This window comes from Sebastes umbrosus, chromosome 14, assembly GCF_015220745.1.
Source record: "Sebastes umbrosus isolate fSebUmb1 chromosome 14, fSebUmb1.pri, whole genome shotgun sequence".
NCBI classification, from domain to species: Eukaryota; Metazoa; Chordata; class Actinopteri; order Perciformes; family Sebastidae; genus Sebastes; species Sebastes umbrosus.
Genome location: NC_051282.1, coordinates 24,728,134 through 24,743,687, shown reverse-complemented (window position 1 = coordinate 24,743,687; position 15,554 = coordinate 24,728,134). Strand labels below are relative to the sequence as shown.

Sequence of the window (15,554 nt, the reverse complement as noted above, 5' to 3'; positions counted from 1 at the left end):
CATAATATTACTAGAATAAAGTCATAACTTAACGAGAAAAAAGTATTATTAAATTAAAAATATTAGTGTTTTTTAAATTTAATTGAAGAAAACAAATCCTGCCAATCTCCTTCTCTACACTCCAGTCCAGATGGTGGTGGTAATGCACCTCTAAGCTGGTTTGCCAACAACCAATAAACCCCAAAGAAGAAGAAATGTTGTTGTTTCTACGCCGGAAGCTGGAAGCCGGAAGAGCCGTCCAGCTGCTGAGCTCCGAGGAGGCTAACAGAGAAGCTAACGGAGAAGCTAACAGAGGAGCTAACAGAGGAGCTAACAGCCTCAGCGGTGGAAACAACCAGCCCTCCGTTCGTTGTCTAAAACAACACAGCTACCTTTGAGACTTTGATTATCTAACATGGGAAAAGGAGGAGGAACGTTTGAGAGGCTTCTGGGTGAGTCATCAGGAACATGTTAGTTGAAGTTGATAGTTTATAATCCAGCTGTGAGTCAAAGTGCGATGTTTCAGCGGAGTGTTGTGAGGGTTTGGGGCTGTGGCTCTCAGGCCAGCTAACTTTAGCCTGTTAGCTATTGTTCTGGGCCCAGAGAGGCTCACTTTACATTTAAACACCCGGATAAGTAGATAATAAAGTCTTATGTTACCATTATATTTGCTTAAAGTCGTAATTAAAGCCATCCTTCTGTTATATTCGTGCTGTTAGCTAAGCTAAATCAGATTTCCTTTTAGCTTCACATCAGCTTCGCACACGATAATAACGTTAGCTAGTGATTCAGTAATAATCTTACTGTTTAACTGATGACAGCCAAGAAAGACATCATTAGTGAGATAAACTACTGATGACTTTTAATTTAAGTTTTAAGTTAAGTCCACAACAGGTTGATTAGCTATCTGCTAATCTATTTCCTTGTACAGATAACACTACAATCGTGTGAAATGCTTATTATAACAGGAAATACTTTGTACAACGGTATATTAAGAATAAATACATTAAGAACATATACAGGCTTATTAAGAACAAATACAGGCTTATTAAGAATAAATACAGGCTTATTAAGAACATATACATTAAGAACATATACAGGCATATTAAAAACATATACAGGCATATTAAAAACAAATACATTAAGAACATATACAGGCATATTAAGAACATATACATTAAGAATATATACAGGCATATTAAGAACATATACATTAAGAATATATACAGGCATATTAAAAACAAATACATTAAGAACATATACAGGCATATTAAGAACATATACATTAAGAATATATACAGGCATATTAAGAACATATACATTAAGAACATATACAGGCATATTAAGAACATATACATTAAGAACATATACAGGCATATTAAGAACATATACATTAAGAATATATACAGGCATATTAAGAACATATACATTAAGAACATATACAGGCATATTAAGAACATATACATTAAGAACATATACAGGCATATTAAGAACATATACATTAAGAATATATACAGGCATATTAAAAACAAATACATTAAGAACATATACAGGCATATTAAGAACATATACATTAAGAATATATACAGGCATATTAAGAACATATACATTAAGAACATATACAGGCATATTAAGAACATATACATTAAGAACATATACAGGCATATTAAAAACAAATACATTAAGAACATATACAGGCATATTAAGAACATATACATTAAAAACATATACAAGCATATTAAAAACAAATACATTAAGATCTTATACAGGCATATTAAAAACATTTACATTAAGAACATATACAGGCATATTAAAAACAAATACATTAAGATCTTATACAGGCATATTAAGAACATATACATTAAGAACATATACAGGCATATTAAAAACAAATACATTAAGATCTTATACAGGCATATTAAGAACATATACATTAAGAACATATACAGGCATATTAAAAACAAATACATTAAGATCTTATACAGGCATATTAAAAACATTTACAGGCATATTAAAAACATACAGGCATATTAAAAACAAATACATTAAGAACATATACAGGCATATTAAGAACATGTACATTAAGAAAATATACAGTATATACAGTATAAGATATATGATTGAGGTACTTTTTGTGTGAGAAGGTGTCGTATGAATTATTTATTTAAAAGTCTGATGGCCTGGGGGAAAAACTATTCCTCTGTCTGCTGGTGAGAGTCCTGTTAGCTAATGATTCAGTAATAACCTTACTGTATAACTGATGACATCCAAGAAAGACATCATTTGTGAGATAAACTACTTGTGACTTTTAATGTAAGTTTTGTTAAGTCCACAACAGGTTGATTAGCTATCTGCTAATCTATTTCCTTGTAATAGATAACACTCATTTAGACACCTTTCTATTAAAATACAGCTAGTGGCTAATTAGCTTAGCTTAGCAACATCCCAGGAAAAAAAACAACAACTTTGTCATACATACATGTTGAAAATTGACAGTCACGTCAGATAAAACTAATATCTTGAAAGTTATATTAATAACTGGCTGACAATTGTGTATTAACACATTTCTTGCATGCCTTTCAGTTGATATTAATGGCCAGATTAAGTAAACAAATGATCTGCTGGAACCCAGTTGATAAACATCTCTCTGTGCATGTACAGTATTTGATGTGATGGACGATAACCATTGTTTGCTGTGTGGTAGTTTAAGAAACAAATCACGGCACTCACAGATAAAGAGTCTTTTTTTTGGTTTGTTCTGGGGATTGGGATTGCCCAGAATAATCCAAAAAAGACTCTTTATCTGTGAGTGCTGGTGATTTGTTTCTTCTGTTCTTACCACTACCTGGCACCCAATACTGTTCAAGATTTGGAGACGTGCTCGTCGTTATTTTCTAGTGTGGTAATTTAAAACATAGAAATTAAGAAATATCCTCCATGTAACCTCGATTTACGAAATGAAGTTCCTTAAACTAGATGTTGACACAGAGAAGATCAGGTACAAAGCAAAACCCAACTTAAGGCCTTTATCATGTCAGAGGATAATGTACCATAGCCGTGCATGGTTCCATGTTCCCAAAAGATACAATTAGTTAAATTATTACCCCAAACTAATTGCCAATCTGGGGCTTTTGGGGTCTCTGAGGCAAAATCAAATGACACAACACTTATAATAGAATCAGTAATAAGACCATATTTTGGAATGAGTGCTGGTACTCAATGATATTGAACTAAAAACAATGAAATAAGTCCAAACATTATGTTAATTGTAGGGCATCTTTTGAAACTAAGCATAGACAACATTTATAGAAAATTGTAATAATGAAAAATGAAATCTCAGATATATCACAATATTAACAGATCAAACTTGAATTGATTTCTTCTTAAACATGGTTATAGTTCAGGAGGTATCTCTGTCATAATATGTCTTCTTATACTACAGTAATTACAGTATATTAACAATTCTCAAAGAGAAAACATCTCTTTATGATTGCATTAAATTTTGACCAAATATCGATATTGTAGGATTGACTGTTGGTGCTTTTACAAAATATTTACACAATGAGAATTTTGATAAAAAATCATCAGTAATGTGGATATAATGACTAAGTTGGTAAAGACAAATAGTATTACAGCTAGAACAGTCTGGTAAGTTCAGTAAATTACATCACTTTACCGTAATGCAGCCTTTAAAACCAGGGAATGACCACACTTGTTTCTAGGCTCATTTCACGGTATCAATATTATATCAATATATTACCCAGCCCTAGTTTTGATGCAGATCCTGATACTGTTTGTTATAAAGCTTTAACTATCTGTACTAATTGCAGATAAAGCCACCAGTCAGCTGCTGCTGGAGACTGACTGGGAATCCATCCTGCAGATCTGTGATCTCATTCGACAAGGAGACGCACAGTGAGTGATTCTGACCACTTCCCTTTACATCCATATCATCAACTGTTGAAGTTGAAAATAACTCAGTCATGTTTTAGGTTTATTGTTTTTTTTGTGTGCTTTGCCTTGATTTTTCTATTGAGCAATGTTTGTTTTGGTCCTTGCAGAGCTAAATATGCTATCGGGGCTATTAAGAAGAAGCTCATTGACAAAAATCCACATGTGGCCCTCTACGCACTCGAGGTAAGACGTGTCTACAGTGGAAAATATACCGCTGTCTATTTTTAGTGTGTTAGTTTGCTGTTTTGTCACCTTTTTTTTTGAAGAAAGCTGTTTTGGTGAAATGTGTGTAACGTAGCTAACATAATGAATGTTTTTGATACCTCACCCTTCAGGTCCTTGAGTCAGTGGTGAAGAACTGTGGCCAGACGGTCCACGATGAGGTGGCGAGTAAACAAACCATGGAGGAACTGAAGGATTTACTCAAGGTGGCACTTATTGTATCGTAACCTGGTTTCTTTCAAAGTCCCTAAACAAGTTACAAACCTACATTTGCACGAGTTTTGACCTTAATTGTAGTCAATACTGTCTTTTCATTGTGAAGCTGACTTGGCTGACAAAGGTGAACTGAAGTCAGGGTTTAGGGCTGCAACTAACGATTATTTTTATTATCAGTTAATGTGTCAATACATTTTTTGATTAACCCCCTGAGACCCACGATCCCGACTGACATTACTGTCTTTGAGAGGCTGTAGCAGGTTCAGTTTTAGAGATAGAGTGAAGATCCAGATATTATATGAAAATAGGAAACCAAAGGAATCCATTGGTACTAACCATATCTCGCAATGTATGCTTTGCATACCTTAACAGGAAAGAGGCTAAATGGGTACCCACGAGTCTCCCCTTTACAGAAATGCCCACTTTATGATAATCACATGCAGTTCTGGGCAAAAAGCATGCCGTTTTTTGAATGCAGCATAAATGTGTTATTTTCGCCTATACTGAAATGTTGTGTTTGAATATTTCTGCGTACTGGGGTCCCTAAACCTTACTATTTATTACAATTAATTGATTAATGAATTCATGATTATTTCTAATTTATGACTAAAAGAACTTGACACACAGTGCTGAGCTGCTTCTCAAATTGAGATTTCAGGTTCCCAGCTTTTAGATGACGTACACCACTTCTATGTGACCTGCTACCTCCCCTAAAGTCCCCCTGTGCCCCCTAAAAAAAGATAAAAACGGGTCTATTGTGGGTCTCAGAGAGTTAATCTTGGGTAACATCTTCATATGTCCTGTTATGTTCGACTAACAGTCCAAAACCCAAAGATATTCAGTTTAGAATTATATAAAACAGAGAAAACAGCAAATCTTTATATTTATATGGTATTTTTGGTAGATAAAACATCAAACAATTCATCAATTTTCATTCTGGGTTTTTTTCTGACGAATTGTCTGTCGATCGATTAATCAACTACTTGCTTCACCTCTAATCAGGTTAAATCATTTCTAAATAATATCTGTGCAGCTACGTATTATGTAAACAATGGGAAGAGTGGATACAGTGTTTTTGCCCTGTTACACAGAGACAGTGATTTTTCTGAGTATATTTTGGCTGGAAGCCTTATCACATCAGGCAGCTCGCTGCATTACAGCGTGAGCTAGCAACATTTAATTGGATCTTTGCTGCATCATGTGACACAAGCTCCTGCAGCCCATGCCGGTGTTCACTTCCTGGTGATGTCATAGGCTTGTGACAGGAGGGTTTTTTTTCAGACCAGAAGGAGGGACTTCCCACCTCAGTTCTTGTCCCCAAACACACTGTTGTTTTGTTTCAGTTTGTGTTTGAGAAGCTCAGTTATACCAATGTTATGTGACAACAGAAATGTAGAGTATAAACATAAGAGGGATTTAAAGGCGTCAAGACTTTTTATTTCATTGTGTGGTTCTTTTACCACCTGAAACAGACGGAACCAAATGTCAGAAACAAGATCCTCTACCTGATCCAGGCCTGGTCTCACGCCTTCCGCAACGAACCCAAATATAAGGTGGTCCAGGACACCTATCAGATTATGAAAGTGGAAGGTAAGTGGACACATGTTGTACTTGTATTTTACTGCCTGAGAGGAAGCCTAAGTGTCTCTGAAAGTATAATTACCCAGATAAAGTTATGTGTATTTATGTAATTACAATTCCAGCAGTGTTTTAATGACTAGAACTGAACTGATAGCTCATGCAATGTTCAAGAACATGATATATTGTAGTTATGTATCATTAACTTCTGTTAATGTACTACTAAAATCACACTGTATGTTTAACAAGTCTGTTTTTCTTTTCCTTTTCCCATAGGTCATGTGTTCCCCGAGTTTAAGGAGAGTGATGCGATGTTTGCAGCTGAGAGAGTAAGAGACATTTTTGTTTTTCTTATTTCACTGATGTAGAGTTAGGGGCCGTAAAGCTACTATGAGGCGTTTACGGAGCTGGAAATACATTTAACTTTGTTTTGACTTTGTTTAGTTTAGTCAGTGAGGTTAACTGCTAAATTACCACAACTTAATCATCATCGTCATCACAGTGTACAGGTTTTGGTTGCTTAGTAACGGCAGGCGTGACAGGAGCGCAACCTCCCAAGCACCTTGGATAAAAGGAGGAAAGTGGCACAGCTGGCGTTTTCTACGTGTTTTTAGACGCAACATGTGAACAGCACCTAATATATCTGTAGAATCGGCATGAGTTTGGTGCTAGTCATTGGTCCTGAACTGTTAAGAAGAGAGGATGCCTGTACTCAAAGCTGCAGTGACCATATCTGTAGTAATAAGTGACACCTGTCTGCTTCATCCAGGCCCCAGACTGGGTTGATGCTGAGGAGTGCCACCGGTGCAGAGTCCAGTTTGGAGTTATGACAAGAAAGGTAGGCTGGGCTTTCCTGAAACTGGGGCACCTAGAGATTATATGGTTTCCTTCATTCAGTTACGGCAGTGTGTGTGTGTGTGTGTGTTTGTGTGTGTGTTTGTTTGTGTGTGTGTGTGTGTGTGGAGTATATGTTCATGTGCGGAAGTTGACCTTGATTTGTCTTCTCTGCTTCTCCAGCACCATTGTCGAGCCTGCGGCCAGATTTTCTGTGGCAAGTGTTCGTCCAAGTACTCCACCATTCCCAAGTTTGGCATAGAGAAGGAAGTGCGTGTGTGTGAGCCCTGCTTTGAGCTGCTTAACAAGTGAGTCCCCAGATCTGATGGAACCAGTGTGAATTTTCAGTCTTAAAGTGTGAAGTACGGTGGCTCCTCTATATCTGGAGAGAACTACTTCATTACTACAGTATGACACCGGCCTTGTAAAGTATTCACTTGCTCAAGTTCTGCTGTATGTACTTTTGTTGCTGAGTCTAAGTATGGTTTGAGATTATGCTTTGGACTGTCAGCTTCTTGGTTTATGGTAAAAGATTTAATGCAGTGTCTTGACTCTCATCTTTGCTCACCCTTATCCGTGCGTTGAATTTCATTTGAGTGGAAATGTTGCTTTTTTGTTTGTTTTTGTTTTTGTTTCGCAACCTCGACCAAGGAGGTCATGTTTTTAGCCCTGCTTTTAGCAATATATAATGTATTCTATCACAATTTTTAAATTGCTGTTTTTCATTACAAGAAATTTGGTAAATACGACATGGATGACCCTGAAAAAAGTAGGGCCATCCTCGACCAAAGAAATTCTTAGTTTACTAACACTCATACGATTTTGTTGACTAATGATGAGTTGATTTGATTGACAGATCTGTGAAAAAGAATCACACAAAAGCACCACTTTAAATCTTGTGTTTACCAGAGATGTGCTCATAAGTTTCTTTGAAAGAAGTTATTCAGCATGAAAAAAAGCATAAAAAATGACCAATCGACTAAAGAAATCTTTGTTGACTAAGACCAAAAACAACTGATTAGTCGACGAAGATATATTTTGATATGAGAAAATCAAATATCATGATATTTTTTACCAAATATCTTGCGACGATATTGTAGGGTTGACCATTGGTGCTTTTACAAAATATTTTCACAATGAGAGTTTTGATAAATATCATCAGTAATGTGGACATAATGACTAAGTGGGTAAAGACAAATATTAGAACAGTCTGGTAAGTTCAGTAAATTACATCACTTTGTCATAATGCAGCCTTTAAAACCAGGGAATGACCACGCTTGTGTCGAGTCTCATTTCACACTATCAATATTATTATATCAATATATTACCCAGCCCTAGTGTTGATGCAGATCCAAATCTGAATGTACATTAAAAACTTGTTTTATTAGAATAACAAATGTCTTGTGTTGTTCTGTGTTTGTAGAGATCTCAGTGTCTCGAGCAGCATGTTCTCCTCTGATTAACAAGATTGTCTGTCCTCCCTGATCCCTTTTCTTTACCAGCCACCCCACCCTCTCTCCTCCTCTTAGGAAAGCTGAAGGTAAAGCCCCCGCCCCGGGCGCTGCCGAGCTGCCTCCTGAGTATCTGACCAGCCCGCTGTCCCAACAATCCCAGGTAGAAGTAGATTATGAGACGACTTTGACGGTCATACTGGTTACAGTTGAAATAACTTTTGATGAGGAAGGAAGACAACAAAACAAGGATGTATCGGGGTATTTTAACGATCCTCTTGAGGTTGCGGACTGTTTCTGGGTCTTACTGTTGCTCTGCTCCGTCACCAGATGCCTCCCAAGAGAGATGAGGCAGCACTGCAGGAGGAAGAGGAGCTGCAGCTCGCCATAGCTCTTTCCCAAAGCGAGGCTGAGGAGAAGGAGCGGATGGTGGGTTGCACAGCTGAAATCCTACTTTGTATTTTTACTCTCTGTTTATAGAGAGATAATAATACATACCTGTATGTATACTTACAGAGGCAAAAGAACTCCTACTCAATGTATCCCAAAACCCCTCAAGATCCCACTCCAGTGACTTCCTCAGCACCACCGGTCAGCACCCTCTACACTTCCCCTGTGGTAAGACCTCCTGTCATGCTGCCTATCTCTCTGGCAAACTGAATTATTTCCAAAAACCGAACCTTTTTTCATGATTAAATCAAACTGTCTGCTGAGCATTGAGCAAATTATTGAAATATTGCAAAACTTCAATTAAAAGCCGAGCCCCAATTAGACGCCAAGTCCCTTTTACTCGCCGGATGTTTCTACACGTTTTGACAAATATACGCAGGTGTCAATTAGATGCAAGGTAACTTTTGTCAATATGGACATACTACACATCGTTGGATCGTTTAGATTTGCGTTTCATTTTACGGAAAGCATGAGCAACAAGGTATAATTAATTCCGATTTACCGGCGTGGTAAACAAGAGACTTGGTGACTCCTTACCTTTTGAAACAGTCATAAAAGTCTGAATATGTGTCCATTCCTCAATTATTTATATTCCTTTAGTCCATAAGGGTTCACCAATCAAAGAATCTAAATGTTTTTTTCATATAAATTAATCCAAGTTGTGAATATTGTCTTGTTAAGTCTGTTTCTCACTGTCTGCTAACTTTGTTCGTCAAACGAAGGCCGCACTTTAATCTCTTCTTCCTGCACCATGTTGTTGGGTATGCTTGTTTTCGTTACCTTGCTAGCTACAATTTAAAAATGTCCCCAGCTCTCTCTGTTTAGTTTTTACCCTTTTTCCTTTTCGTTATGCCAAATAGGCTTATCGCTGATGGCGAGGTGGGTTTTAAGAGGATAAAGAGAGATGTTGTGTCAGTATGCCGGGTGCTGAAAGTCGAGCGTCGTTAACTGTCTCTGAGCTGGATCAAATGAATGGTTCATAATTTATATGTTATTTGATAATCTAATTTTTATACAAGTAATATTCATACTGATTTAAATAAACTATTTGATAGTATTTCCCATGTTTGCTGAGCTTGAGTTTTGTGCATAAGGAATTAAACGCTTGTCCCAAATTTACGCCGGTTGGGTTCAGGCTATTAATTCCAGTTTTACTGTATGTTTTGTCACTGACCAATCTGAACTATGTGCCCTCTCCAGAACTCCTCTGCTCCATCAGCTGAAGATGTAGACCCAGAGGTACATGTGGTGTCCCTCTCTTCTTCAATACCTGCATTAACTAATTGGAATCTTACATCATGCTTATAATACTGATGCTAATGTGTCACATTATTCCAGCTGGCCCGTTACCTGAACAGAACATACTGGGAGAAGAAACAGGAAGAGGCTCGCAAGAGTCCCACCCCCTCGGCCCCTGCCCCTGTGCCTATGGCCGAGCCCCTTCCGCCAATCAGTCAGCCAATCAGTCAGCCAATCAGTCAGCCAATCAGTCAGCCAGAAAGTCATGTCCCCGTCCAGCCCCCAGTCAACATAGTGGAGGTATGTTGAAACTTTGTACTGAGGGCAGATGTTGGAAGTAGTATTATTAGCTGAACTGGAGTGAGCAGACCACAAATGACTTTCCGTGTTTTGCTTTCCTCTCGTCCCCGTCTCCAGCAGCAGTACCAGAACGGGGAGTCCGAGGAGAACCACGAGCAGTTCCTGAAGGCTCTGCAGAACTCTGTCACCACCTTCCTTAACCGCATGAAGAGCAACCACATGCGTGGGCGCAGCATCACCAACGACAGCGCCGTGCTCTCACTCTTCCAGTCCATTAACAATATGCATCCCCAGCTGTTGGACATCCTCAACCAGCTAGATGAGAAGCGATGTGAGTAGCTGTGCTTGAGGTTGTGTGTGCCAATGCATTTCTGTCGCCTCGCGTGTCCAGTTTTCTAAAGTATCCCATCATGAATGCTGTCCGCAGTGTACTATGAGGGGCTGCAGGACAAGCTGGCTCAGGTGCGTGACGCCCGGGCGGCTCTCAACGCCCTCCGGGACGAACACAGAGAGAAGATGCGTCGCGCCGCAGAGGAAGCAGAGCGACAGAGGCAGATCCAGCTGGCGCAAAAACTGGAGATCATGAGGCAGAAGAAACAGGTAATGAAATGAGTCTCTCCACTGAAAATGCACATATTGATGCACTATTCATCATCATCATGCTCACAAGTGTGTTTGTGTTTGGTCTGCAGGAGTACCTGGAGATGCAACGACAGCTGGCCATCCAGCGTCTCCAGGAGCAGGAGAAGGAGCGGCAGATGCGTCTGGAGCAGCAGAAACACACGATCCAGATGAGAGCCCAAATGCCTGCTTTCTCTCTGCCCTACGCCCAGGTACACACTGCATACCTCATTGGGATTAGCAGATTGATTGAGAGGGTAGCACCCATTGGGAATGGTTGGCATGACACATGGGCCTTCATGTTGCATGATTGAGAATCACTGCACTGCAGTATTAGCTGGACTCTTTGTAATTCCAATCAGCAGTACATTTTATTTTATTAGTCCTGTTTTACCACTTAAAGGGCGGGTTCGATCTATGTTCTATTATCATTTTTTTCAAATGGAAATGTCCACTCAGCCGTTGCAAAAGCAGTGACGTAGGTTACCAAAGTAAGCTAATCGAAGCTAATCAATAAAGTCATGAATAATTTGAAGTCAAATGATAAGTAACGTGAGTCAAAGTTAGCTATACTAAGTTTGTAAATAACTGAAAAGGTTAGTTCGGATATTTTGAAGTGGGGTTGTATGTATACTCCCACATTCTGCAAGGTAAAATTAATGCTTTTGTGAATGTAGTCTGGTGGCTTTGGAGAGATATAACTGCTTCAGTTCCTTGCTGGAAAGTGTAGTCTGACAGCTAGTCAAAGCGGCTGTAGACGGGAGCAGCAAAAAAACTTATTTTAGCCACCTACAAGAAAGGCCCACCTAAAAAAAATCAATATCAGTTGAAGTGTACGCTATATTTGGAATATTTTCACAGCTTTACCTCGCCGTCAGACAGCCCTTTCCGACAGGCGTGCCGACCGCCATCTAAGTTACTGTATGTAACGTTAATACACTGAATATAAGGATGTATATACAGCATACTGTACATGTAGCAGCATCATCGTCATCATCATGCAGAAACCTACGTCAGGTCACATGGCTTTTAGAAGGGTTTGGAAAAATAGCATTTCAATGCTAAAACATACATACGTTGACCAAAATTTTAACGTTTGGAACTGAGAAGCTACAGAAGGATATAAAAACCTCAAAAAATAATAATAATTGACCCGTCCTTTAAATAGAATAGGGATTTAAACACCATATTTACCTCTTCATAAATCTTAATAAATGTATGTGCTGTTACACAGATGCAGTCTTTGCCCCCCAATGTGCCGGGAGGGGTGGTGTACCAGCCTGGTGCTCCACCCAGCTACCCGGGCACCTTCAGCCCTGCTGGTTCTGTGGAGGGTTCGCCTATGCACAACATCTATATGAACCAGCCTGGGCAGACTGCACCACCACAGTACCAGGCCATGCCCAATGCTGCCCCAGGTGAGAAGACGTAGCTTCAGAACTAGATAATCTACTGTGTTTAATTGTCCTACTGCAATATATTCAGTCAGGAAACATTTCACATGATACTTTAATATTTGTATTCCAGTGTGCTCCTGTGTGATTGATTGATTGATTGATTGTCCTCTCTCCCTCCAGATCCCAATATGGTTAATGCGTACATGTACCAGCCTGCAGGCACTAACGGGCAGCCTCCTCCTCCTCCTGGTCAGGCCCCGCCCACTACTAGTCCACCCTACTCCAACTATCAGCCCACACCCACACAGGGCTACCAGCAGGTCTGATTGACTTTCATTATCTGATCAAACTACAGGCAACATATTTAAAGTTTATTAACCCAACCCTCTAACTGTTGTCCTTGTTCTGTGCAGAATGTGGTCTCTCAGGCCCAGAGTATGCCCCCCATGCCCCAGCCTCCCCCCACTAACGGTATGGGTTACATGGGCTACCAGCCGTACGGCATGCAGAACATGATTTCAGCATTGCCGGGACAGGACCCCAATATGCCCCCCCAACAGCAGTACATGCCAGGCCAGCCGCCAATGTACCAACAGGTCAGACACTTATCATTTCTTCCTTTGTAACCAGGTGTAAGCAGTAAGAAAACCTATTAAAGAGTTCGCAACATAAGCTCCGTTTTGACTGAAGGAACTTTCCCCCGGAACTAGGAACCTTTTGAGGAACTCATAGCGTTTCCACCGCAGGGACCAGGGTCTAAATTCATTTCTGGAGCCTTTTTACCCTCAAAAAAAGGCCGTGGCCGGGGGTAGTACCTTCTGGAAGTACAGGAACTTTCATGATGGGGTTTACAGGGATGACCGTCGCTGATGGTGAAACACACACACAGCGCCGCTGCTTCAACCCGTGTACCACTTCATTCATAAACCACAAAGAACTCTAGTATCAATATAGGACCATTTTAGGATGAGGGGACAACATTTCTTTGTTGGATAACATTAAATGTAAAGTAAATCTTTGCCGTCTCATTTTAAAAAAGGCCGAGAGAAAAAGAGCAAAAGAGATCATGTGAGCGAGCGGCAGAAGAGACAGACGGCACGGCGGTGCTCTGAATGAGAGAAAAATATATATTTTCTGATTGTTTCGCAGCGGTAACGCTCTAAAGCACAAATAAATAACCCTCAAATGATCAACAGATGATTTACTGTAGAGACAGATGCTGTTAGTTTCATTTTCTTCTGCTGCATTTCATTCATTACATCCAGCGTGCATCAGTAAATATATGCATCAGTAAATGTCGTCGTCATAGTGAGACAAAACGTTTATTTTTTTTCCAACTTGTTCTTTAAATGAAACAGGCAGACACACTGAACTGCAGACTGCAGAGTGTGTTTACTGCTGTAACCACCAGCAGCCCTCCTGCCATGTCATGTTGCTTTTTCATACGTCAGCGAACTTATTTGCCTAATCCAAAAAAAACTCTTTGGAAAAGCAGACAACAATGGGCTGAAGGAACTTTTAGTTCCTTGAAAAGTAGCTCCGGGACTAAAATTACTAGGAAGTTCTTGGTGGAAATGGGCCTATACTGTTGTATACTGTAAATTAGAAAAAGAAGCCCCACATTAATGATTTATTTTTTATTTCAATCTCAATCCTCATTAATCTTCCTATTTTTACCGTTCTTTTTATGTCTAGGTGGCGCCCCCTGGTGGCCCCCCGCAGCAGCAGCAGCAGCAGCATCAACAACAGCAGCAGCAGCATCAGCAGGTCCCTCAGGCTGTGCCCGGCAGCGCAGAGGCACAGCTCATCTCCTTCGACTAAAAGCCCGCACACTGCAGGGTCCGACACACTACACCCTCTCTCTCCTCCTCCTCCTTCTTCAGTCTTTCCCCCCCTCACTCTTCGGACTCTCTGCTCTCTGGAAACACACACCTCCCACCCTTCCACCTCGCTGTGATGTTGTGGCAATGTAAAATATTGTGATGATGTTGCAGAACTGTCGCTCTCTTTGCCTCGCCCCCCACTGATGTACGGGAATGCGGGGTGAAGCTGCAAGAGAGGGCACCATCACCCAGACCCTTTCACCCTCCTCTTCCCTCTTTCCAGCTGATGTATGTAGTATTTCCTTATTAAATGAATAACCGAAGCTCAGAAATAGTCAGTGGTATTAAAGTAAAAAAGAAAAAAAGCATAATAAGTAAATATGATAATAATTGAGGAGAAAAAAAAGACAAGACATAACCATCCTTTGTCTCATATTTTTCTAAAGCAAAATTTGCATGTTAAATTTTCATTATTTTCTGGAATGGAAGTGAATTATTGCAGCGTATCCTAACCATCTGATTGAGAGACATCTGTATATGCTGTTTTAAGAGACTGTAGGTGTGACGATGAAGAGTGATGTCTAGGGGAGAGAAAGCACAGTCAAAAGGCCTGAAATAAATGGCGCTAATATCTCACATCTCCGTCAGCTTCACAGCTCGCCATTACAGCTGTTATTTCGGTTCCATCCCTTCTCATGCTGCACACAAACTAGGGGTCATCTTATCTTGTTTTGGCATTTATTTGTTGTGCACCGCTTGGAATATTGAGTGTCTTAATGTTAAATGACGAAACATTGCAGGGATTGTACATTGTGGGGAGCAGTGGTAGAAAATTAGCCGGGTGGTTGCTTAATCCTCAATAAATATACTTTCATAAGTTAAATCATCAAATGACACAACTAGTGACCATACAATATTCATACTAAAGCAGTACAGCAACTCTAATAACATCTCTTTATTAAAACGATTTGTGTTACCACCACAAGACAGGACTGAAAGAAGACCTTAACCTATCATTAACCGCAAATGGCCTCCAGGCGCCCCATGCCGTGTGCATTTGGATGTACCTGTCACAGATGAGAATATTTACATAGTTAAGTACGTTAGGTGGGAACTCTTTTCTAACGTGTACTCGGCTCTCCAGAAATGTGGAAATGCTTGCAGAGCGAACATTACGTGCCGCATGTATTTATGTATCACACACACCCAATCAGTGATTTTCTGTAACCCTTCAGTTTCCATCTGTGAACTTCTTTATGCCACCATACTGATCTGTCTGACTTTAAAGGTAATTTTAAAATTATATTTAATAAATATCTGGTTCTTATTGTCCACTTGCTTTATCTTGGATTTTTATTTCTCTTTGGGATTTCGAAAAGAAAGAGATGTATGGTACGACAACTTTTATTAAATACAGTGTTCCATGTTTCATTCATACATGTTTCAATAAGAGGGGTAAAGGCCATAATATTACATTGATGATTGATGTG

At 39.6% G+C, this 15,554-nt stretch overlaps 1 protein-coding gene across 7 annotated transcripts; it reads left to right on the top strand.

Annotated features, from left to right (window-relative positions):
• The first annotated feature begins 220 nt into the window (after window positions 1–220).
• Window positions 221–15,398, top strand: hgs (hepatocyte growth factor-regulated tyrosine kinase substrate). Of its 7 annotated transcripts, none has more exons than XM_037791634.1 (20): window positions 221–431; window positions 3,810–3,894; window positions 4,041–4,116; window positions 4,269–4,364; window positions 5,844–5,961; window positions 6,226–6,278; window positions 6,719–6,787; window positions 6,967–7,091; window positions 8,286–8,400; window positions 8,565–8,663; window positions 8,751–8,852; window positions 9,885–9,923; window positions 10,023–10,223; window positions 10,341–10,554; window positions 10,651–10,823; window positions 10,916–11,056; window positions 12,079–12,262; window positions 12,422–12,561; window positions 12,655–12,837; window positions 13,937–14,062. In XM_037791634.1, the coding sequence occupies exons 1-20, from the start codon at window positions 395–397 to the stop codon at window positions 14,060–14,062; spliced, it is 2,376 nt and encodes a 791-aa protein (XP_037647562.1). In that variant the 5' UTR covers window positions 221–394. The 7 variants fall into 7 exon arrangements, with proteins under 7 accessions (XP_037647562.1, XP_037647563.1, XP_037647565.1 ...); XM_037791635.1 differs by having other exon boundaries at window positions 8,286–8,403; window positions 10,344–10,554; XM_037791638.1 differs by having other exon boundaries at window positions 222–431; window positions 8,286–8,397; window positions 10,344–10,554; window positions 13,937–15,398.
• Window positions 15,399–15,554: the final 156 nt, after the last annotated feature.

What these genes read in the sequence shown, in the direction of transcription:
- hgs (XM_037791632.1), top strand. Translation starts at nt 395, where the DNA reads ATGGGAAAAGGAGGAGGAACGTTTGAGAGGCTTCTGG. An exon ending in TGCTTTGAGCTGCTTAACAA is followed by an intron (nt 7,092 to 8,285) that starts GTGAGTCCCCAG and finishes TTTCTTTACCAG; the next exon opens with CCACCCCACCCTCTCTCCTC. An exon ending in TCTCTCTGCCCTACGCCCAG is followed by an intron (nt 11,057 to 12,078) that starts GTACACACTGCA and finishes GCTGTTACACAG; the next exon opens with ATGCAGTCTTTGCCCCCCAA.